Here is a 24418-nt window from a genome sequence, read left to right on the forward strand (position 1 = left end):
AAATTGGACACAGGTTTTCAATTTGGAGCTTTTTGCCGGGTTTGGGGATGGTGGTGACTTTGGCCGTTTTCCATTGAGCGGGGATGTGGCCCGCGTCCCAACACACGTTAAAGTAGCGTGTAAGAGAAAAACTTATTTCTGGCGAGGCTCAGTCCTAGCGAGTGTTCCTCAGGTGGGGAAGCTCCAGGGAAACTGTGTGGCGAGAATTTATAGTGACGTTCCATATAATGCGCGGTTTACACATGGCATATCCAGAGAACACCAGCCCAGAAGAGAGTCCGGACTCCGCCGCTCTCGGCTTCTTGTATATGCCAGTTAAAATCTCGCTTGTGATAACGTTGATTCGCAGTAGAGGGAGAAGTGACGCAAAAGTGCGTCACGAGACATCAGGCCTAATCACGTTTTGAGGCATAGCATCAACCGGTACCCGCAGCGTGACGTACAATGAGTATACCGTTCCCTGGCGTGTCGCAACGATAAACTTTGAGGTTTACCTAAGCATACAACGCCTAGGCTTTCTGTCAAGCTTGGCGGTGTAACGTATAGCCTTGCCCATTGGTACAAACATCATGAGGGTACCGGTTCATATAAGACCTCAACACGAAACGTTCGGCTTAGGCTCCGGATCAGCGGATTACAGCCGACAGTTAGCAGAAAGTTGGTTTTCTATCTCGCTTTGACCTCTAAGGACGTCAACGGGTACTTGCAACTTGACGTGCAATGGGTGTTATGCGGTTTAAAATATCGTGCGGCACAACCTGAAGTTTACTTAAAGTTAGGCGTAACGTCCAGCTTTCACATTAAATGTCGTCCACCGGTACCCGTCACAAAAGTACTCGTCGTACTCAAGGTACCTCAGGCTGCGAGCACTGTTGAGACCGAAACTACACAACCAACGGCAGTTGCATGGTTTGAGGCGCTGAAATGCGGAGCTTTATGATCGCCCTCGCATGGGTTTGAAAAGCCGATTATCCCGCAGGTAGTAAATGACGCCCACAGACCTAAAACGAAACTTTAGGCCTAAACTCCGACGATTCGGAACATACCTGGCAGTTACTGCAAGTCGATATTCTAACAATGTGACACCTGCCCACATAGTTGCTCACAGTCACAGTGGCCTGTCGCCAATGATTTAAAATAGGAACAGGCATGTATGCTACTTCAGCGCACGTCACTACGACAGTCCTGGGGCATCCATCCATCCATGCATCAATAAATAAATAAATAAATAAATAAATAAATAAATAAATAAATAAATAAATAAATCATAGCGCAAGTACTACGAGGCTCGACCACAAGAATCATGTGCCATATACATATTGATGCGGACGTACTTTGAAGCTAAGCGAAGTGTTACACATAGTGTAGCGCAAACCCGCAATGGCCTATTGGAGAACGCTTGATAAGCAGGAGTGCATGATTCTGCCCCATAGAATTCCGTGGTTGTAGCCGCCAAACTGTGCAGTCGAGGCATTTACAAAACATTCGACGTTTGTGTGTGTATTCTGTGTTTGCGAAGTGAAATGTCACTCATTTTAGCGGCAAATCTCTACTAGGCTTCACATTTCAGGGTCATTCATCGCGGCGCAGAGGTCTTGAGCTGCCGGTGCGCAAGCTGCTCCTTTCTTATCGCCTCGCCTGTTCGAAGCTCAGCCGCTGCTGTACCACGTGAGTAATCGAGGGTGAACTGGCCATTTTTCCTGCACCTTATCGTCCAGCGGCGGCTGGGCTGTATGTGGCTGTGGTTCAGTGCAAGAGAACCGCGTGACTAGGCGAGGGTTTAAAGACTGATTGATTGATTGTAGGGTTTAACGCGCCGACGCAACGCAGACGATGAGGCGCGCCGTAGTGGAGGGCTCCGGATTAATTTTGACCACCTGGGGATCTTTATCGTGCGCCGAAATCTCGTACACACGGGCGTTTTCGCTTTTCGCCTCCATCAGAAAAGCGGCCGCCGCGGCCGGGAATCGAACCCGCGACCGGGGTTTAAAGACTAGTCTATGCAAACGCCGCGCCTAATGAGTTTCCAGGAACGCAATAAAAATTGGTCGCCATCCCACCCTGCGAAAGTGGATGTCCGGCAAAGCTGTTGTAAACCACTACAAATGGTGATGGAGGAAGGTATCAAATCTTTCTCGTCGTATGGGAGGGCTTGTCGCTTGATCATGGGTAGTGTCACTAGATAAGGTTACATAGTATCGACACACTTTTCCTCTATTGTTCCGAGCCGCCGCCTTGATCATTGGTTAGTTCGCATCACGCGACATTTGCTTACACTGCGACGTTTCATGGGCGCGGCCATTTTGCTGTTCATGCGTTTTAGTCGGTCAACTTCTGTAGGCTTCGCTTCTCCTCCCTGCTGTGCGCCTGGGCACGACCAGGGTGTCGAACCGGTATTCTTTCGGGTTCGGTTCGGGTTCGGGTTCAAGCCTTTCGGGTTCGGTTCGGGTTCTGTTCCGGAGCACCATTCCGTTCCGGTTCGAACCGGTTCGAACCGGTTCAAACGGGTTCGAACGGGTTCAGGAAAAAAAGGCATGAGTTTTTTTGCTTTTTTTGTGCGCTTGGTTTTCATTTCTCTGTGACGTCGGTATAAAAATGAAGTCATAATGTAGGTTTGTTTGTGGAAATGTTTTGCTTTGGCCAACTTAAAGGGACCCTAAATACTTTTGTCAACTTTTTTCCAAATCTTGAATGCTTGCAGAACATAGACAACCAACACATCCTGTACTTATGTTACGGGGTCGCGAAGTACCTCAGACAAAAATTACTGCTCTATGTCCATAAGAGAACTTAGAAACTTGCTCACAATATTTATCTCTTGTTCCCAGTCTCTGCGTTCTTCGACCGCTGGAATTACGTCATTACAGGGGTGTAGCGGCTATTTGCCGGCTTTCCCTAAATTACATCAAAGAACGCACTTGATAGCCAATTTAAAAAGACGGTCGCAAAAGCAAAGCAGAAACGAAGGCGTATCCGCTGCGACGTGCAAATCACGGAGTGCCGCCCAATGCTGCGCAATGACTATAGATTTCTCAGCGCTTCAAGAAGCGACGTAAAGAGTGAAAACGTTTATAGAAAGCGTTGAAGCGTTGAAGGTTGAACTGTAGAATCCACTGCAAATTGTTTTCTATGGTAGGTCATCGATTACAACACTAACTGAAACGAAATAAAGGGTTCGCTGGGACACTTAAGGCTGCATATGTGTGTGCAGGTGAAATCAGTAGTCTTTATGGCCGCAGGTCTATTTTTATTTATTTGGTTTAACTGATTTGTAGAACCTATTTTAAATTTATTCTTGGCTCAGAAACCCGCAGTTTTATATCCTGTAGTTTTCTTGACGAAAAAATGGCTCACAATTACGATACTCGCTAATGCGAAATTTTAGTGCGGCGCGAACTGCAGCTTCCTCGGCGACGGCGCATAGCTGCTGCGTCTCAGGAAGCCTATCGCGTCATCTGCGAACGCACGACTGCGCACGCTATACTCTGTCGTTATCTCGTTGTGCGTCGCCACCGGCGAACATGTCCCTTCCCTTCACACTTTCGCCGTACTTTCATCCCCCGCTTTAATGCTTATTCTACCTTCGGTAGCCTTTTCGTTCTCTCGGTTACAGCGAGGGCGACGCTAAGGGAGTACGCGAAACCACAGGAGCGGGCGCTTAAAAGTTGCGCTCTAAAATGTGGCTCTACTCAGCCGTCACTGTACCGCCTTGGGATCCACTCCCCTCGCCGACGAGTGACGGGCCGCACCTCGTTTCCAAAAGATGTATCCTTGCCTCAGTCTTATGGAAGGCAAGCGTGTAGCCTCCTGATCAGTTGGCAGTGCCCCGGTGCCTCCGACTCCTCCTCCTCATCTTCCTTGGTGTGGCTTTCTCGCCAGAACCTTCTGGCAATGTACAGCCTCCCTTCAGGATGTCCATTGCCCCGTTCGTCCACTAAGCAGACGACCCGTCCATACACCATCGTTTTTTGGTACTCTGGAGTGTCTCCGTGGAGCGGCTTCGCGCCCTTCCACCCCCCCCCCCCCCCCTAGCCGGTGGGCCGCCCCTCGTCTCCAAATCCTCCAACCTCGCCGGAATGTTCTGGCTGGCCGGCAGGCAGGCAGACAGGTAGTTTACTGGCAAGCGGGAAGCCTCTTTTTGGGGCAGGAAACTTATCTGGGTAGCAAAGAGGCTACGCGCCCGCTGTCTATTTTGTTAAAATGAGATGTCGACGCATGCACGCGCGCGCGCACATATTTTCGCACGGCGAGGGAAAAAAATTTCACATTTAAAACAATTGGTTGGTCTGTTATGCTTTTTACTTATCCACAATTTCAACGGCGTTTTAGCTTTAACACGAGAACATTAGCAATGGTAGAAGTCGAAAAATGTCCCGCGTCGTCGTCAGCCTGTACTGTAAACTGTTGCAGGTGGCCTTTAATTGGATGCCATTCTCCACACCTTCCATCTGGTAACATGCTGGTTCGAAGGAAGGATAAGGGCTCACTGACCAGCGATTACAACTTGCTAATGACACTTCAGCTACAGGTGGCAGCTATTGGGTCCAAGAAAACATAGTAACTTAGTGAGGTTGCAAGCAGTGGTAATAGTCGCTTGTAGAGAGAGACAGAGAATGAACTTTAATTAAATCGAGGAAAAGTTTCAGAGAGGCGTCCTCATTCAAGGACGTCTTGATCTCGGGCCGAGTCGACAGCACTTTAGATCAGGCGCAGCTGATCTTCGAGGCCTGAGCTGGCCAAGGGTCTCTCCCAAAGCATCGTAGAACGGTGGAGGTTTTAAAGAAAGGGGGGAGAGGGGGTTCTAGGGTAGATTTGTTGCAGCCGCCCACTTGGTGTCTCAGGGTCTCAGGCACTCGACACAGCTTGGGACCCTGAGACCGCCATTTTCCTCGGCTGCCATTTTCCCATAGGCGAAAATCGTTTCTACTTATTTTCAAAGTAACCAGGCAAGTGCCGTCGTTGTTCTTGGTGTCAAACAAAATAGACCACAAAATGCGACCTTTGTGTGAAGTTTGAGCGCGAACCGAGCAGCGGTTCACTCACGATATTTTTTTTTAACTTTCCAGTTATCGTCGTAGCACCCTGTATATTTGTTTTGAAAACGCTTGGATGAGTATAAAATATGCGTTAGGTAATTATCTACTATAACTTCAGTTCGAGATGTCACTCTTACACTAGAAACAATGTAACAGCGCAAAACGTGCTTAAAGAAAGGCACTTTATAGCATTTAGGTGGTCGTCACATAACTTTCCGGCTATTTTCTGCGAAACTTGCGCTTCGTTTCTTGTCATTGTCTGCGTACCCAGTTAAATTTAGGCTGACCAGTTTTAATTTAAATTTTCTGATTGGTCGAGAAGGAGACCGCCGCAATATTTACGAATACCAAGGACCACAAAGGCATCGTGGTTGGTACGACCCTCTAGTTCACCTTAACCGACCCTCTAATTCCTCTAATTCAAATTAATCAACACACCAATCCCACTAATTCTCACTAGCTCATCCACTCATCTCACAAATCCACTCCAGTCTACCTGCTAATCCGCATTATTCGACTTTTTTTCATGCTACCCTTAACTTTAAGGTAGAGAAGACTCGCGATAATACAGAAATTCGGTCGCATCTACTTTGAAAGTGGAAATTAAAAAGACTTCCATTTTTTTTCAGTTCTCATGCTCTCTGAGAGCAGAAGGTACACAACGGCACTCTACAAGAAAAGGTGCCGATGACTTGGAGAACTGGGACTGTTTGTCTCACCGCTGTTTTTATATAACTGCCTATTCAAACTAAAATGAGTGAATAGATATGGATTTATTGTTGATAATATCCCTGAATGCTTTCACAAGGGGGCAGGAATGCCCTAAAATAACAACACATTAACAAGTTTACACAATACTAAACACCATGCCGATAGAAATCATGAGGAACAATCTATAATGTGCTCCTTCGGAATATACGTTCTAGCTTACCTTTTTCTGAATGAAAAAGGAAACTGAGGGTGCTAATCAGTATCTAAAGCAATCTGATAGCATATATGGTCAACTTTACATTAAATGAGGGTAATAATAAGCAGAGAACCTGGTGGGTTATTGTGCTACTGCAGACTATGTAAAATATTTTGTGGTGCTGTCGGGCGAGTGGTAAAAATATCTTCAAACAAAAGGTGGCACCATAATCGAAAACTAGAAATTACAGTTTTGAAGCCCCGGAACCGGTTCGGAACGGTTCCTTCAATTCGTTCCGGTTCGGGTTCAGTTCCAAAATGGCGGAAAAAATACGGTTCCGGTTCAGCTCCGGTTCCGGGTGGAAATTCGGGTTCAGTTCCGGTTTTCGGTTCGGTTCCGGTTCCGGTTCGACACCCTGGGCACGACCGACGTCGTTCCGAATGTGCATCAAAGATAACGCGTGTAATATCATTTCAGCAGCAGAAGTGTGTTTTTGAAGATGCAGCAAATGACGGGTCCCGTCTAACCTGACGCATGCTTCCGGCGTCTTGTGCAAGAACGGCTTTATTTAGTGGCACTAGTCCTGCCTAGCCTTCAAAGATAATCTGCTAGCAATCTTTACCAGGAACACAAGTGGGTGGGGTTCATATAATTCACAGGCGCCTTATCATCCATAATGCGGTTTCGATGCTTGTTTTGTGGTTTCCTTCAACGAATTCTGCCTGATTAGCCTGACGTATGCGCTGGACGTCTGAGGCTTGGGCGCCTTGGTGTTTTTGCCCACGACGAAGAAACCGTTGAGGGTAGATGTATACAGCTTTGTTTTAAAATAGAGAAACACGCGATGCGCGCACACGAAAGCTCTGTTGATTCCTGTCTCGCAATCAGGGGCGCGTCCGCAGACTGTCTGCGCGCGCCTTTCAGCGCGAGCGAAGTGGTGGATCCAATAACCCAGTAGAGATAGGTTTACTTCGGGCTGCGAAGCCTGTCTGACATATTTCGGACCTCCTTTTTTCACCTTTGCGGAACACAGCGTGGAACGCGTCTCCAGTAACACACAATACTTGTCAATGTTTTTCATTTGGCGCATGTGTTTTCTGCGCTCCGCCAGAAGCGCCGGCAGTCCCACAGACAAAACTAAATCGTGGAATCGAAAAACTAGAAATTTAATAAAAGATTCAAACACTTAAATTTTATCTGTGCCTTCTACGACAGTAAATACCTAACGTAAATACTAACACCACATTTCGTAAACAAAAAAAAAACTGACGCCTAGTTATTCAGGAACTTGTTACGTCATTAATTACTGAGAAAAGTGTCGACGCCAATGTTAGGATCAGTATAGTAGCTCTAGCTATTCCTGTAACATGGTTTTGCCACTGCGTGCTTATTATGCTTTCAAAGTTACGTGTTGCCTGCTTGAAAAATATTGCTTCTCTGGGGACCAGCAAGAATTGATAGGCAATAAGAAATTAATTTGAGGGCCTGGGTTATAAAGATCTGGATTATGAACAAAAGCGAAAGAAAATGAGTCTTGTTACAAATTTTACCAAGTTAATAACGTCTAATAACAAGAATTTGGGAATTATTTTCCTTATCTCCACCACTTTCCGAAACGCCCAAAGCTCGGCGTGCCGAACGGCAAATGTCGCCACGATGCCAAGTGCTTGCCCGCTCACGCAATACACATTTTGTAACAGTGAAAATTTCATTCTCGCTCCCTCAGCTACCCCTCGCAGCCACACGCTCTCGGGGCCACATCTTAAGACACACAAGTGTAGGCGTCCTTCTGCTTTTTGTCGCTTCTGTGAAGCGCATTGCCCACTGAGGAACCGAATAACCGCGCATTGGTCCTGCCTATGCATATTTGACGCGCACATAACCCGGGAAATAGACACGACGCGCCGTACATTCACACACTCACAACCAGCGGAGCATCCATACTAGCTGTGTGTCGCCGTCCCACGTGTAGGTCGATCTCGCAGAGGTTATCTGGCTGATATCAACATCATGTGGCCAAAGATTTTTGAGGAAGCCAAGACTCTCCTAACACGCACCCCGTTAAACGTATATGTAGTGTTGTATGCACTACACAAATCGCTGAGCGCAAGCGCCCCTCAACTGGCGCGCCACTCGAGGCATTTATTTATTTTGAAAGCTTTCGGCGTTTGAATGGAAATGCGGGCCACTATCTTGTCGGTATCAATAAAGCTAAATTGCGCTGAGCGTGATGTGCTCGAAACGACGATTCCAGAGTTTTACCTTCGGCTCTTCTGTTTCCGTAAAGTCCGTAGTAAAAGAGCCAGTAGGTGTTGACCACCTGAAAAATAAAATGCAGTGCGCTTCCGATTAGACTACAAGTGCATACAGAGTAGGGTAAAAGAATCGGCTAGCCCTCTATATTTCCGCTGCTGCCATTACGTCTATTCAAAAGAATCACTCTCACTATTTCACTCGGTGGGGCACATTTTTTAGCGTGAGCACATTCCTCTGCTCAATGAGTGATTTTCCGTGGGCGCTAGGCATTGTGCAGCTGCCGTGGTCATCAGCCGTGCTTATCAAAATTCCGTGGAAGGATGCCATCCCTACCAACCGAAAACTACTATGGCAGCAACCCTAAGCGAGCGTTTGGAAAGTCGGCGGCATGTCCAATGCGCGCCGACAATGATACTACGCGAAGATACTTCAATGCTGCAACCTTCTGTAGCTTTAAACTCTCCTACAACCCCTCGAGCCTTAAAAATTACAACATGCTGCTCTCCCGTCTCGTTCGAGCCGACTGCGTAGGTCTTCTCCAATCTATTCACGCTTGTTCAACCAATGCGACCCCTAGTATTACGTAAAGACGCTATATATACACAGACTAATTTATTGACGAGTTCTATAGATGCACTAAAAAACTCGGAACCTTCGTAGGCAACAGGGCCTGCATTTAGTGGCAGCGGAGGCTGTGGTTTCGGCCCTCGCTGATACGGCTGGTGAAGTGGAGAGGACAACTGGAGATGCGGAACATAAGAGGAGGTGTGTTGAAAAGGCGAAGGTCATGTGGAGAGTGAAAGGACGTGGAAAGCGCGAGAGCAACGTTTGAGAAAGCTGTGGAGCATTGCGAAAAGCTGAAGCGACATGCCACGGGAGGGAGAGGGTCGCCGGAGAGCGATAAGCCAAGTACGTGGCTCTCAGCGCTTTCCATGTATGCAACACCAGCCGGCAGATACTACAAGCAAGTGCTGTAGGATGAATTAGGCATCTTTTACAGGTTCAGTGGCTGCATTTTAAGCGAAGCCGCCAACTTTTCGCGCCTCTGTGACAGTTGTTTGGTAATATTTGTACTTCTTGCCTAAACAACAGCCGAGCGGCCGTATACAAGCGGCACATGCATAGTGTTGCGACCGGGCGGGGGCACCCGATCCGAGCTCCGTGGCCTCCGACATACGAGTGGTAGCGTGTATGATGCGAGCGGCCAGCCGCTGTTGCAGCCGTGAAGAAGTCCAGAAGCCGTAGGCTAACGTAACTGTTTACTTCATAGCGAGAGGTGAGCCGAAGCCAAAGAACAATGCCCCGACGGGCGAGGTTACAATACAGGACTCGAACAGAGCGACAACATCGATTCCCTGCTCTAACAGGAATGGTTTACAACGCTTGGGAGCTCTATTTATACCCGAAAGCGGTAACGGTCAAACGCCAACACGCTGGAACACGCACTACACTCTTTCCAGAGTTCGTAAGCTGTTCATAGCCTCGGGCACGTTGAGTCCGAGAGAGGGGGGAGAGGAGGACTCCGTTGCGATCACCGGGGCCTGCCTCTGTGTCCTTGAAGAGCGTGGAGACGAGCCGTGCAGACAGCCGCCGAATGCGCAGAGAGCGAAGCGTCTGACGAGGCTTTGTCGCAACTTGTTGCCGACATGATTGCGCCTGTTTTCGAAGGCGCACGAGTGGCTTCGCCGCACAGCCGAGGAGTGATGCGGGGAAGTACTGCGGCGCTGGCCCATTCGTAACAGCTTCTCCGCCGGGGGTCCGAGATCCCGATGGATAAGGGTCTGCAACCGTTGTCCGGAGGGATGCTGTCGAAGTGAAGTGTTCGGCAGACGCTCGACTCCAGGCCTTGGCTGTACGACACCGTGCTGGAGCTTCACCGGGCGGGTCACTGGACGAGTAGTGGCTCCCCAAGAACGTCTCTGGCTTGGTCAGGCAAGCAACAGAACAACACAGGAAGACACAACCGCATCGCCGGCAAGTGCGAATACAAATCAACACTGAAGATCTACCAGGCTTTTAGTTGCGAAAAAGTACGCGAATAACTAACTACTCTAGTTATATTTTTGCCCAGCAGTACTTTAGACAAGTGACAAACTTGAAAGGTGACATTTCGCGTGATTGGAAATGTCCCACACAAAAAGAAATGTAATCGTAAAGGGCGAAACCTGTTCCAGGAAAAACAATGAAATTGAGAAAGTCAGGCGTCTACAAGCCACTTCTCGCGCTGAGAGCTGCGATCCGAGCTCTCGTCATTGCTCCGAGTTTTCCCCTTGTATCGCACTTTAGGTGCGCCCGTTCTCTGAAAGAGACTGCTGCGACCGCGTGAAAAGACACCGGTCGTCTTGTTCGACAAAGGTCGAGCGCGCGGAGGAGCGAACGAGATTTTCCACCGTTCATACGTTAGGCGCGCACTCCTTGGAGGCGGCGTTCCCTCGGCGCGATGCGAGCTCACGGCTTTGCCCCTTGGCGTGCCCGCACTGAAACACGCACCGCAAGTACCCGCGGACGTTTTTGCTATCTCCTCGTTGCTCGCCATTTTACGAACGCGTTCGGCAAGCAAACGCCGGAACGCGTTTACGTTCTCTGCTCTAGGCTGGTCGGTTCCCGACTTCGACTCAGCCGCAGTCGACACCGCAACCTCAACTAGCTCCGCCGATGTTGGCCTATCATCGGGAGCATCAACTTGGAGTGAAAAGGGCACGACGTGCTTATTAGGCACCTGGTAGCTTTGAGCAGTCACTACCTCGTTGTCCCTAGCGCTTTCGGCGACAGCCTCAGCAAGCGAACACCGAAGGGTGTTTTCGTTCGGTTTTGCGGCTGTCAAGGCTACGCTAGATCCAAGCTGCCCTGTCTCAAAAGACGGCTCAGCCGCCCGCGACACCTGAATCTCTACGAGCTCGGCTGGCTGTTGCTCGAGGTCAGCTACCTGAGCTGTTGGCAGGACGGAATCGGCTTGCTCAGTGGCGAGATCGTCATGACTCCCAGCTGAGCTGTGCAAACCGCTCGCTGCTTCGACTGCAGGCTTTGCCACCACATCGCTCGTTTCTGTGCTACCGTCCGAAGGAACAACCTCCGTTTCAGCGGACTCGTGCGGCGTCTCGGAAACCTCATCGTTTACGCATTCCTGCGAAACGTCGCTATCTCGCGAAGTGTTAACGTTCACGTCAGCAGCCGTTCCCAAGGCTTCCCGCGAATTTGAACCGTCCGAACACTCCGCCGAGATCTCTACAACAAACGCCGGCACATTATCGCACTCAGTGGACACGCACTGCCCTCTGCCGCCAGTCTGAGCTAATGTGCCGTCGTTATCTCTCTCAGCAACCTTGACGCGCTGCTCGGCCGCAACCGTCGCCTCCGACTCGCGCTCCGGAGAGTCTGCTACTGGCAGCGCTGGCACGGTGCTTTCCTCCACAACGAGGTCTTTTTCAAGCAACAATTCTAACTCTGGGTTTCTCACCTTCGCTTTTTCGCGCAAGAGTTGAATTTCGTGCTCTAGGTTCTTGTTCTCCCGTTGGAGTCTCTCTCCCTTGAGCTCCTTTCTTCGCGAATCGTTCCTGCTTTCAACCGCCGCCTTCGCTCCGAGTTCGCGAGCCTTCGAGCGCGTCAGCGCGAACACTATCCCTTCCCCGAAAACGAGTCCCCTTTCGCGCAGCAGCTGATCGGACCTGTTCGAGAAAAGATACGGATACTGCGCCGGAAGGCTGGGAGAGACAGCGGCCTCGGTTTCGAGCTTTCCGAAGGGACCATCGATGGTTATCCTGGCGATCGGAAGACACACGCTTTGCGCTTCTACGGCCTGCTTTATCCACGCGCGATCGCCCGTGAATTGGTGCGGTTCGACGTAGGACGGGTGGACCACGTCCATTGTTGCTGCGGAATCGCGAAGCACTCGGCACGGTTTGCCGTTAACTGCAAGCTCGCGTACGTAGGGCTCTAAAAGTTGTCTGCTCTCCTCATTCTGGTGTACTATGTGAAAGACAAGCTTGCCCTTTTTGCAACTAACTGCGAAATGCCCTGTCTCGCCACAATTGTAGCACGCGGACTGCTTGCGCGCTTCGAAAGCCTTTTTTCGGCGCTGTGCCTCTGCGTTTGCGCTCTTTTCGTTTTCCGAGCCCGTTTCATTATTCGCGGATTCGGTCACTTTTGCTCCGCTCTTTTCGTAGGGAGCTCTGCCTTTCGGCCCTAACTTATCAGGCCTCGGCCTGAACTCTTTTTGGCCGTCTTTCGGCCCCTGCGCACCTCGACGTGCGATGAACTCGTCGGCTAGTTGAGCTGCCTTATCCACAGTATTTACCCCTGGCCTATCTTGCACCCAGAGTCTCAGGTTTTCAGGTAGGCGGCGGTAAAACTGCTCAAGACCGAAGCACTCAACTACCTTGTCGTGCTCTCCGAAGGCCTTTGCCTCTTTGAGCCACTCTTCCATGTTTGCCCTCAGCTTGTAGGCGAACTCAGAGTACGACTCGCCCCTGGCTTTCTCGGCTTCACGGAACTTCTGGCGAAACGCCTCTGCTGACAGCCTGTACTTACGCAGGAGGCTAGACTTGACTTTCTCATAGTCCTCCGCCTCCTCCTTTGGCAAGCGGGCCATCACGTCGGATGCCTCACCTGGCAAAAGCGTAAGCAGCTTTTGCGGCCATGAGTCTCGGCTAAACTGGGCCCTCTCACACGTACGCTCGAAGTTGACCAAAAAAAGACCGATGTCTTCTCCTACCTTGTAGGGTCGCATTAGGTCACACATTCGCAACGTAGGTCGCTCAGTCGCCGCAGACTGTACGCTTGGCGCGCTGCTGTCACTCTCACGCCTAGGTCGAGACGCCTGGACGTCTAGACGCTTCATTTCCAGCTCATGCTGTCGCTTTTCTCGATCGAGTAGGAGCTCATGCTCTCGTCTCTTTTCCTCCTGTTCTTCCTGTTTCTGCCTCTCGCGTTCCTCACGCTGGCGCTCAGCCTCTGCAGCCTGACGTTTAGCCTCTGCCTCGGCAGCCTGACGTTTCGCGGTCTCCCTGCCATTGATGGTCTCAATGCAATCAGACAGCTCGTCATCGTCAGCGCCAACAGCGAGTATAGCCTGTATCAGCTCTGGCTTTCTCAGTGCGTCCGTAACATCCATGCGCAACTCTTTTGCAAGCTCCAACAACTGCGGTTTTTTCAACGCTTTCAAATTCATGGCCGGTCTAGAGTACTGCTTTCCCACTGCTCCAAAAATGTTTTGCGCGAATAACCCACGCGACAAAAACACGCCCTACCAGCTATCCTCAGCAGCCTGGTAAAACTCAGTGAAGAAAAGTCCCGCACTCACCCTTGACCGCCGTGAATTCTGCGAAGTCCGAAGCCGCCTTGACGTCCGTGGTGTTGGGTCTCGCACCGCTGGCTTCAGGTGTTACGAAGTTGCCATCCGACCGCTGCCAACCAGTTGTTGCGACCGGGCGGGGGCACCCGATCCGAGCTCCGTGGCCTCCGACATACGAGTGGTAGCGTGTATGATGCGAGCGGCCAGCCGCTGTTGCAGCCGTGAAGAAGTCCAGAAGCCGTAGGCTAACGTAACTGTTTACTTCATAGCGAGAGGTGAGCCGAAGCCAAAGAACAATGCCCCGACGGGCGAGGTTACAATACAGGACTCGAACAGAGCGACAACATCGATTCCCTGCTCTAACAGGAATGGCACAGAACAGGGGAATGGTTTACAACGCTTGGGAGCTCTATTTATACCCGAAAGCGGTAACGGTCAAACGCCAACACGCTGGAACACGCACTACACTCTTTCCAGAGTTCGTAAGCTGTTCATAGCCTCGGGCACGTTGAGTCCGAGAGAGGGGGGAGAGGAGGACTCCGTTGCGATCACCGGGGCCTGCCTCTGTGTCCTTGAAGAGCGTGGAGACGAGCCGTGCAGACAGCCGCCGAATGCGCAGAGAGCGAAGCGTCTGACGAGGCTTTGTCGCAACTTGTTGCCGACATGATTGCGCCTGTTTTCGAAGGCGCACGAGTGGCTTCGCCGCACAGCCGAGGAGTGATGCGGGGAAGTACTGCGGCGCTGGCCCATTCGTAACAATAGGCGAAATGCCTAGCTCATCACGGTGCTAGTAGCGTGGTTTACACATTACGCTTGACGGAACATACATTTATACAAACAAAGACAAATCAACCAATGAGCACGTATGCTAGGCAGTTCCCCCGAAGGGAAAATAAAACAATCGAGCCTCGCAAGCTGTGGGTGATGTAGGCCACCCAAAATGCATAACGATAAAATGTGTCGCGTTCAAGTTCTGCCACCGGCGACTTCGGCGATAATGATTTCGAGATCTGTTAAAATATGCTGGCCAAATGATTGCCATTTAGTTCTGCACTGTACAGTGAAGGTTATAAATTATTCATCCACGCGTCATGTGGGAAAGTAAATTCACGTTCAGCACTCGCGAGCTCCGTGGGTTCTGCCTTTCGGAAAGAATGGGGATGGCACGTCGGTCGGCTTACTTCCGAGAGCACCCAATTTCTAATCGTTCCTGTTTATTTGTTTCTTGTCCCTGACTGATGGATAGAAAGAGCCTATTCTGTGGGTCATACAACAAAACAATAGTGAATCAGTGCATCGGATAATGTGCAGTTTTATTCTGTGGATCTTAGCGTAAGGCACAGTTTACCCTTATTCATCTAAAGCGACCTAAAAGGTACCCAAGAACTCTTTTACAAAAAAGAATGCATAGCATCCACCTATCACAGCAAGAAAATTATGGTTCTTGACAAACTGCTTCAAAACCGCTGAGACTATAACCGAGGCCACCAGTGCGGAAATCCACGATTCTACCCCTACGCCACGAAGGCCGATGAGCGGAGTGGTTGTAGCAGTTGATCATGGCGGGACATTATTGTATGGTCCGCGGTTCCAATAATAAGGCGAAACATTATTCTGTGGTCTGGTCCACATTATAGGCAGAGGGGAAAGGCTGATATCACCCTACGCCGCGAAGAAACTACCTTGATACCCAACGAGAACCGAAAACATTCCAAATTACCCTACAAGTACGGCAATTATCACAAAAGGAACACGACTGGTTTTTTTTTTTTTCGGTATACGATCATTTGGTGAAGGAGCTGAAAAGGAGCTGAGGCAAATTGCTGGAAGTGCCAATACACAACATAGGTTAAGCACGTACAAAGCTTGAATAACAGTGCCGGAAGTTATTTGGCGTGGATTAGTACTGTACTAAAGGACGGTCCTGCCTGTGCTTGGGAACCCCAGTTTTGGCACGACAGGATGGGGTGGGGTGGGGAGGGGGTGGGGGGGGGGGGGGGGCTGGATAAGGGTCAGGAAATTTCTTAGGGCGGCCTGCGGTGTTGCACACTCGTCGCGGTGACGTCTTTTTTTTATCTTCTGTAGCTTTTGAAACCAGTGTATCATAAGTTCCGCTCTTATTAAAAGGGGGCTAATACAAGGCCCAATTGCTGTTTTTGTCCATTTTTCTCACAATGACTTTCTTCCCATGACGTTCATCAGCTTGAGGTCAGTAGCGAGAAAACTATGGCAAAAAGAAGGGGCTGACGCACAGAAAGTCTTGCCCCGAACTCTTAGAGTTTAGCGCTAAATGATTCAGTGATACCGGAGCACACAGAAAGAAGAATTACGCTGTTGTGTCGTGGGCGACGGCGAGCGACCTCGGCAGCGACGGGAGCGAAGGTGCGCCGCGCCGGCCCGCACACAACGCACAAGAAAGAGTGTGCCTGCCTCACTCCTTGAACCCCAGACCAAGAATGATTTATTCGCATGATGACGGCACAACTACACTGACTACACACGCATACGCACGTGATTGGAGCATTAGCATCACGTGCGTCCCACCGCAACGACATCTAGTTAAACCTAGTTACAACACAAGCCGTGGCCTCCGCGATCGGCTACGGGCGGCGCGCCGCCGGCCGCAAATCGCGGAGGCCACGCACAAGCGCACACAGTGCGCGGACGCTCCACCAGAGGGTGCCACATAGTCCACGTACACAAGGTTCACCGACGCAAGATTTGAAATATCTCCTCGCAACTAACGCTCAGTCACACGAAACAAGACGGAAGTACTGCTGCCTCTCCTAGACTAACTCCCAAAGGTCTTCACCTCCACGGCTCTCAGGATAACTGAACAGGTGGACAAAGTTTTAAAAGCATCCGCTAACAGCACGCATGAGTGAAAGCGGAATATGTTTCACTGTTCACTGATCAAGCACTCATAGCAGACTGCCGCCAACATCACAAGAATCCTGTTCTGAGGGGAAAACACGCAGAAACATCGACCAAGCCCAGTTGCATTCCAGGAAATTAGCGTTGGAGTACTCACGAAGCAGATGATGAGAATAACCTGCAAAAATATTGCGTTTGGCATGACGGCTGGTGTTTGGTGGTTGTGGTGGTGGTAGTGGTGCCAAAAAGATGTGGCTCATACCTACTCAGGGGGATTGGCCAGGAAAGGGGCGCTCACATAGAGAAATTATAAAGTAATTAAAGAAACACATTTAAGGAATGAAATAAAATATTAAGAAAATATAAACAGAAAAAAACTGTCGAAATATGAGACGTAGCATCAGGAAGTGTTGAAACCAACCTAAAATAAAAAAGGGAAGAAAACGAAAAGTATGTGGAGAAATAAAACAAGAAGGGAAGTTGGTGAAGGAGAGGCAGTGGGCGGGAAGGCACTGATAGGAGTGATTATACTCGCAGGGATCTTTTTGAGGGAAGCCCGGCATCGCCGGGGGCTAGCACGGGAGGCGGCCAGATTCCGAGATGAATAAGTGCACGGGGGAGCAAATATCTGCGCGGCTAAAACCCAGTGCCTCCACCCCGAACGATAAGATTAGAGAAACAGACAGTGGGAAGGCCAATTGGTTGAAGCTGTTTTCTAAGTATCTTTTTCGTATGGAGGAGTACCGTCAGCAGGAGAGGAAAAAATGTTCTGCTGTCTATAATTCGTTTCAAAATGCACAGGGTGGTGAAGGGGCCAGATTGCAGCGGTACAACTAATAATTTAAATTTGTGACACCACACCGAAAGCTGGTGAGGGTAACTTCACAAGCTCGTGATTGACTAATCCGGCACTTCCATGAGTGCCGGAGGTGCTCGTGGTCAGAACTTGCGTACGCAGATTCAGTCATGCTTTGTAGCAGGCCTTCTTGACAAAATGGAGCTGGCTCGTGTGCCTTCATCTTTTTTTAGAGCGTATCATCCAGCGTTTCAAGCGGCTGCCCTGGTGGTGCAGATTGACACGCTGCTTAGTAAGCTGCATTCAGCCCAATGTGCTCAATCTTGTAAAAAATGCGTTGTGGGGAAAAAAAAGAAACATTTGGGATACCACAAAACTCCCCCCGAAGGCGATAAACAGACAAAATCATTACACGCAACAAGCCATTTGGAATTGTCTATCCCGGTTTAAATTATATTTCACATTTAACTTTGTGCATGACCTGTTGACATGTGGTTAAATGCCATCATCCCGTAGGAAAGAGAGAGAGAGAAACTTTAATGAAGACCAGCGAGGTTAGCCGAGCCATTGCGCTGGCATCCTACACTTGATGATAGAAGAAAAAGAGGAAGAAAACAAAAAAACAAAAGGAAAAAAGAAAGAAAAAGAAAGAAAGAAAGAAAGAAAGAAAGAAAGAAAGAAAGAAAGAAAGAAAGAAAGAAAGAAAGAAGAAAGAAAGAAAGAAAGAAAGAAGCAAAACAAAACAAAACAATACAGAAAGTTATAAAAATTTTCAGTCGAAAACTCTGTCTGGTTCTGTGCTCCGAAGAAACTCCAAGAGAGCTTTGATTGCCCGTTCCGCCTGACTGAGAGCCTACCAACGCCCCAAACAGCCCTCAGTTCGAGTCCCGCACCAAGCTGCCTGCACAAAGATGATATTAGTTTCTGTCTGTGCACCGTGTACTTCGGACACACGGATATAACATGATGAATGCCTACCCGTGAGCCACATGTGGAACAAAAAGGCGAGAATTCCTGCTGGATTTTGTAGATGGTAATGTCCCGTATAGGCCACATTCGAGCGCAGCCTATGCAGAATAGCTTCCTCGCGCTTGCTGAGGCAGGTGGTATTCTGAAGGTGCACTTAGGATCGATTGCGGGAAAAGGTGCGTATTGCGTCAGTCCAGATAGGCATCTGCGCTTGCCATGCGGGTGATGAGGTGAGTATTGCCGCATTCTTTCTCATGGATGGGATCGGCAGAGCTTGAGCGCAGAGTCTGTGGGCAGATGAGGCGGCTTTGTCAGCTGCGTCATTGCCGGCAACTCCGCAGGGGGCAGGAAGCCACTGCAGATCTATATATATACGCTGTGTCCCCTTTGTATAGCTTGTAAGTTCAAAAGACTGACTTTCCAGGCCAGCTGTTCTTTTGGAAGCGATGTTAAACTCTCGAGTGGTGACCTGTAGTCTGTAAAAACAGCTCATTTATTAGCCGGCTGCTTTAGAATATACTGAAAAGCATCGCGCAATCCAGCCAGCTCAGTAGCTGTTGTAGAGGACTTGCGGCTAAGTAGGGTGCAGATGGTAGTCAGAGACGAACGAATCGATATCCCTATCGCCTACGATGTTGCCGTCACCAGTGTACACGTGAGTGTGGCCTCTGTATTTGTTGTTAATGTGCTCCACGGCAAATAACTCTAGAGCTAGAGCTGGTATATCCCCCTTCCGCTTCAATCAAGGTACCGTGTTGACAATTTTCATTGGAGGAAAGAGCCAGGGAGGGTGAGGAGAAGAGGCTGATGGTTCGTACTGGGAAGGCAGATCGTGCTGGACTTTAGAGACCCAGGCGACCGCAAGAGGATGCCCCCGTTGCCTTGCCACAACGCGTATGCGTGTCCGAAGTTGTTCCACGTTGTATAACATTGATAGTTTATATCCCCTATCCGTGTACAGGAGCATGCCCATCAGCAATACGGGGACTTACGTGAACTCCCTGCTTTTCGGCAAGAAGCTTATAAGTTAGTGATGCCTTCACTCCTCACGTCACTTAACATCAATTGCGGGGGTCAAGCGAGCTTTCACATAAGCTTATGTAACAAAACCAAGAGAATGTGTGCAGCTGGTTTGTCGGTTTGAGGCGTTGTGCTGTTTTCTGAGGTAATGTTATATGATTTGGTTTAATTTGATTTGATTTGTCGTGAGATGGAGTGACCTTATGTTATATTATGTTATGTTATGTTGTGTCAACGGATGCTATTTGATGCGACGCCTACATAAGTTGAGTAATTCGAACAAGCAGATGGACGATGAAACTACCTTCACCGCCAAGGTCAGACCGAGGCAAGAGAGCTAAAAGCGCACACAATCGCGTTCTTTCTTATCGCGTAACTTTGATAACGAAATGAAAACTTGTGCGCCCATGTGCACGAGCTCGCCATCTAGTCAGTATGTTTTAAGGTCGAAATCATACGTTAACTATGTAGGTGGAAATTCCGAGCTCCGATGCACACCGATGGGGGACTGCTGAAGGAATAAAACAAAGACAATGATTGCCCGGAATGATGCCACATTTCTGAGGGAAGCTGCTGCCAGTATTGAAGCTTATAGATTCAATTATCAATTTAAACCTTCCCGGAGATTCCCCTTTCACTCACCGTTCGCAGCTGTTCCTGGCGCGCGCGCACAAGTTCTCGCTGTATCACGCCTCGAATTAACGGAAGTCAGAGTCGTCGCCCTCATCACCTCACCTTGCAGGTGCGGTCGATCGTTCTCGTCGGATAGTTCACCTCCTAGAGCGGCATGGGCAGGCCGCGCGTGGAGCGCTCCGCGGAAGGGTGGGCAGTCATTGAAGAAGAAAAACCCTTTCGTTAATTCCGAGAGGTTACTCTGCGGCCGTGTTAGCTGACCGTTCGGCTTGTGTGGTCTGGTGTGTGGGTTGCTGATTAAGAGTGTGATTAACGTTATCGCTTCAACGCCTGCTGGCTTCTTTCATTTTGTCCTTCCAACAAGCGATAGAGCAAGCCACCCCGCGGCGCGTTTCCAAAGCCGTGCTTCTGCCAGTACTCTGGCGCCCTAGTCGGGGGCTGCAAACAATCTGATCTCCACACGCCACACAGCTGCCAAGGATACACCTCCGTGCTTTGGCTACGACGGCAACTTTTGCTCTGGGACGCCCAAAACACTTTACCGCATGCTTTTGGGGTGTAAGGGCGTCACGGAACTATCAGAAGTCCTCGGACCGACACCGGAGCAGAGGGACGTCCTGCTTACCAGTGATGTCCTGGAAAAGCAACATGGCCTGGTGACCAGGGCCATTCGAGCTACAGCTGGACGTGGCCCCCTGGACTAGGGACGCCATCGACCACGGACGACCGACCACCATCCCCCGCTCCTTTCTTGCTATTCAATGGGTCCAATAAACTTTCATCGCTTGTCCTTTAGGGATGCACCATCTCATGGCTGTGAGGGACATTGCGTAGTAATGCGAGAAAGATTCGTTCGAATGAGGCAGTTAGGTAGAATTTAGTATGCTCTGAGAAGCAGCGGCCTTCACATGATGTTCTAGGGATTCCGGTTGATTGCAACACAGGCATGCGTCTGTGGATGCCCATCCAGGCCGGCTCGAATATAAGTTTAATTCTGGAAGGCCGCATTGGCGGCTGCGAGGGTGGATGCTGTTACACGAAATGATTACCTCCAATTTTGTGACTACGGCTAAAAATAAAACAAGAACGTTCTTTGTTGCTCACATAATTTTTGATAAAAAGTGGTCAAAATTACGATCTGTGGAAACCGCTTTAAACTGTGCCTCGTGCGAAACGGCGTCCCCTACAATTTATTGCGCGGAAGGCTCGTGAAATTTGTCGGCACATTTTGGGCAACGAAGACGACGACCAGTAACTTTCTCTGTAGGGAATACCATTCGAAGTAACAAATAAACACGTAGCAGTCCTGGCTGGCCTTCACACACAACTGCTGTCCATGAGAGCGAGTTAAAACATTTACAGGGCTTTAGCTTAGACTCTAGAACCTTCCAGAGCTGTCCTTGCTGTATGAGCACCGTCCCGTGATGGCTGTCGTTTTTCTGTCGGGCCCAGCACTCCTCTCGACCAACCAAGTAGGAAAAATAGGAGGTGTAAAGGGTGTTATCACAGAACCAGCCCATCGGAGACCATGTTGAGAGCAGTTTCTCCAGCGAAGACGACGTCCAAGACAACCCAGAGCACTGCGAATGTAAAAAGATCGTGTCACGCCGTAGAACTTCTATTCAAGACAAGCTCGGCGTCGTGTTGTTACCGGCGTATCGTAAGCCACTCAAAAACAGCACAATGGTTAAGCTTAACAACAGAAAACACCACCCGGAATAGATTGAAAACCTGCCAGATTGTTCTTTCTATTTGAAGGACTCCTGAGTAAACCTGTTCCCTTTTTGCTGCAAAGCAGTATATGTCTAACCCCGCAGTTTTCATTCCGGTGTCATCGATTTACTCGGCGCCGCTCCAGGGCTCCTCCTCACCACCGCTGACACCTCCTTCACATCTATTTTCCCCCTCACCTTCACCGCTGCCCCTTTGGCAAGTTGCGCAGTCGGCAGCTAACGGTGGTAGTGCGGTTATCAGATGATTGCGAACAACAAACATAACCATGCATGGGCGTAAAAAATGGTCTGACGATTATTACACTCCCTAGTATGAAACTTGTGCGCAGAGCGAGCTGCAGTCTTCTCGGTCACGGCGCATTTCTGCTGCGTCTCAGAAAGTGTTCGCGTGATCAGCGAATGTACAACGGCGTGCGCTACTCTGCTGCTACCTCGCAGTGCACCGCAGCCGCCGGAAAGCAGGTTGAAAATTGTGTTTGAACTTCCCGCGCAAATGTCACGTTCCGATTAGCCCCGCACAAGGAAGCAGCGAGCATGTTGTTGCATATTGTGTTTGAACGTCCCGCGAAACGTCACGTTGTTTGGATTAGTGGAGAATGGAAGAGCGTTTGGGGAAAGTGCCAGGGGGAGGGCGCTCCTTAGTGGCGACACATGAAACACGTGTGAGGGAAAGGGAGTGAGAGAGATGACGCGGTAGCCGCACGTGTCATACTCCATTTCACCCTTCGCTGGACGCTCCTCTTCCTTTTCTTCCTTTCGTCGCTGCTGCGTTCGCTCACTCGGTTACGCGGAGATAAACAGACGCTGCTCCCGCGAAGCCCAGGTAACGGCTGCCAAAGGGCTTTTCCCTAAAACGACCGAAACCCACCGTTGCCGTTTCCACTCAAATTCGATTCGCCAAGTGGCTGCGAATCCCTCCCGGTAGAAGAGAAACTGCCCCAGTTGGAACGCCGGCTTGAGCCCATATTTCTTTTTCAGCTCGGAAGGCTTTCCGAGCGACATTTTTGCCGGTGTCTTTCACTATGCGCTATCACCGGTTGCTATTTTATGCGTGCACGGTTTGTGGGTAGAAAAAGGGGGGTGTGCACGCACAGCTACGCTTCATGCCTCTACTGAAGAAATGTCGGTTGTGCTGGTATTTAGATTGTGAAATTGCATGGCTCAATGCGGTTAGTCGGCTGTCCTCCTTATTCGAGTAATTCGGGTGTGGGTTGATGTGTTACACACATATCTTACCCACACAGGAAGATGCATACGAGGGGGAAGGAATACGGACAGCCACATGTTTGTACGCGAGAATAGAGCTCAAGGGCTTCCAGGTCTTGATTCATTATGGGACGGATGCATGCCGTTCATTTGGAGGAAGAAGAAGAATCGAAGCGTTGGCCCGAACCCAAGCGCGAATGGGTGCAAAAGAACGGAGAGCTGCTGGCACCGCCATTACCGTCTTAAGTTCAGCTTGTGGAGTAGCGGCGAAACCCTCCCGGGTGAACAGCAAATTGCCCGCTTGGAACTCCGGCGTGAGCCAATATCACTTCTTCAGAGGGCTTTCAGGGGACATTTTCGACGGCGTCTGTCACTTCTAAACACGCGCACATGATCGGTTGCCGGTTTATGCGTGCGCAATTTTGTAGTGCAGAATAGTGGGAGGGTAGAGGGGAGGCCTGAAGCCGCGGCTATAGGTTCCATGCCTGTACTGATCGATGGCACGTCCGTAGTGCTGGTGTCAGATTTAAACGCGAACTTTAAACATCCCAACGAGAGCTTTCCGGAGTCCTTAGTGGTAGTGCGGATTGTGTTTGTGTGTTAGGATATGTTAGATTACCGACGCAAGAACCGTATCGTGATTTACGGACCCAGCAAAATGCCATGCCACGCAATGACGTTACTCTTTAATAAAGTATTACGACATTTGCGGCAGCAGTCTGAACCCGGCCTTACACAAACAGTGAGATGCTTACGACGCGGGAGGGGCACAGGCAATTCCATGTTTATCGGCGACAACAAAGCTTAGATCCGTCAGAGATTCCTTCAGCTAATTGGCTAGGAAATATGCTTCATCGCATATTACGATAAAGGTGTTTTGTTTCGTGTACTCCGTGGACGGGGTCCCGCTTTGCAGGTCATCCTTCTGGACAGAGTGCAAGGGCACTAATTTTTATAGGTTTTTTCTAGTACGCTTTTGTATTTTTAATTTTTCAAGCAAGCTCCAGAGCCCAAAAGGTGCTACAGCGGGCAAGAGGGGAGTGGGTTTGTATTAAATTCAATTTAATGGACAGTAACAATTACGCACCCTGTAGAAACAATGAGATAAGTTTGATGAGATCAAATGTCGCCCCCTTGTCCCCGCGGCTTTGGAAGGATCCCTCTCGACGATTGCTGCAGCTGTTAGAAATAAACCCCGACTAATCGGTAAAATGTGACTGTTAAAAGCACATCAATGTCATTACTGGACTTACTTAAAACCTTCCATCCTGTATCACATAAAAACCTTCCATCGTGTATCACACTTTCTACCCTGCTACGCGACAAGTAGAACGGGAAATTTGGCTGATCGGTAGGTACTCATGTTGGTGGACAAAACATTCAGGAAACAGGGACGAATAAAAAAAAACGACACGGCGCGAACTCGGAACAACTGGTTTCGCTTAGGTATGCGATCTCTTTACGTTGGGATCGCCTACTGTTCAGAAGGTTCCACGAATATATACGGGATTTCTCATTCGTAGTAGTAGTAGTAGTAGTAAGCTTTGTTTTGTAAAAGGGGTAAGGGAAACGCAGAGAGATCAAGGGTGGGATCCCAATTTCAGGACCCCAGAAGCTAATCGGCCAGCCCTGGCCCTACGAAGCAGTGCAAGCTGCTATGCAGGGTCCGACCTGGACAGGCGTTCCACCCGCGACCAT

General features: G+C 49.6%; 1 protein-coding gene across 1 annotated transcript in view; it reads right to left on the minus strand.

Moving 5' to 3' along the window:
* The window catches only part of LOC144153168 (uncharacterized), a 191382-nt gene that overhangs the window by 161254 nt on the left and 5710 nt on the right, over positions 1 to 24418 (minus strand). The window contains exon 2 of the mRNA XM_077684816.1: positions 8206 to 8263. Within this exon, the coding sequence (XP_077540942.1) occupies positions 8206 to 8263 (58 nt within the window). The remainder of the gene's footprint in view (positions 1 to 8205; positions 8264 to 24418) is intronic.

Source organism: Haemaphysalis longicornis, unplaced genomic scaffold (assembly GCF_048455015.1).
Source record: "Haemaphysalis longicornis isolate Haplotype H1 unplaced genomic scaffold, Haemaphysalis longicornis Haplotype H1 scaffold_9, whole genome shotgun sequence".
Lineage (NCBI taxonomy): Eukaryota > Metazoa > Arthropoda > Arachnida > Ixodida > Ixodidae > Haemaphysalis > Haemaphysalis longicornis.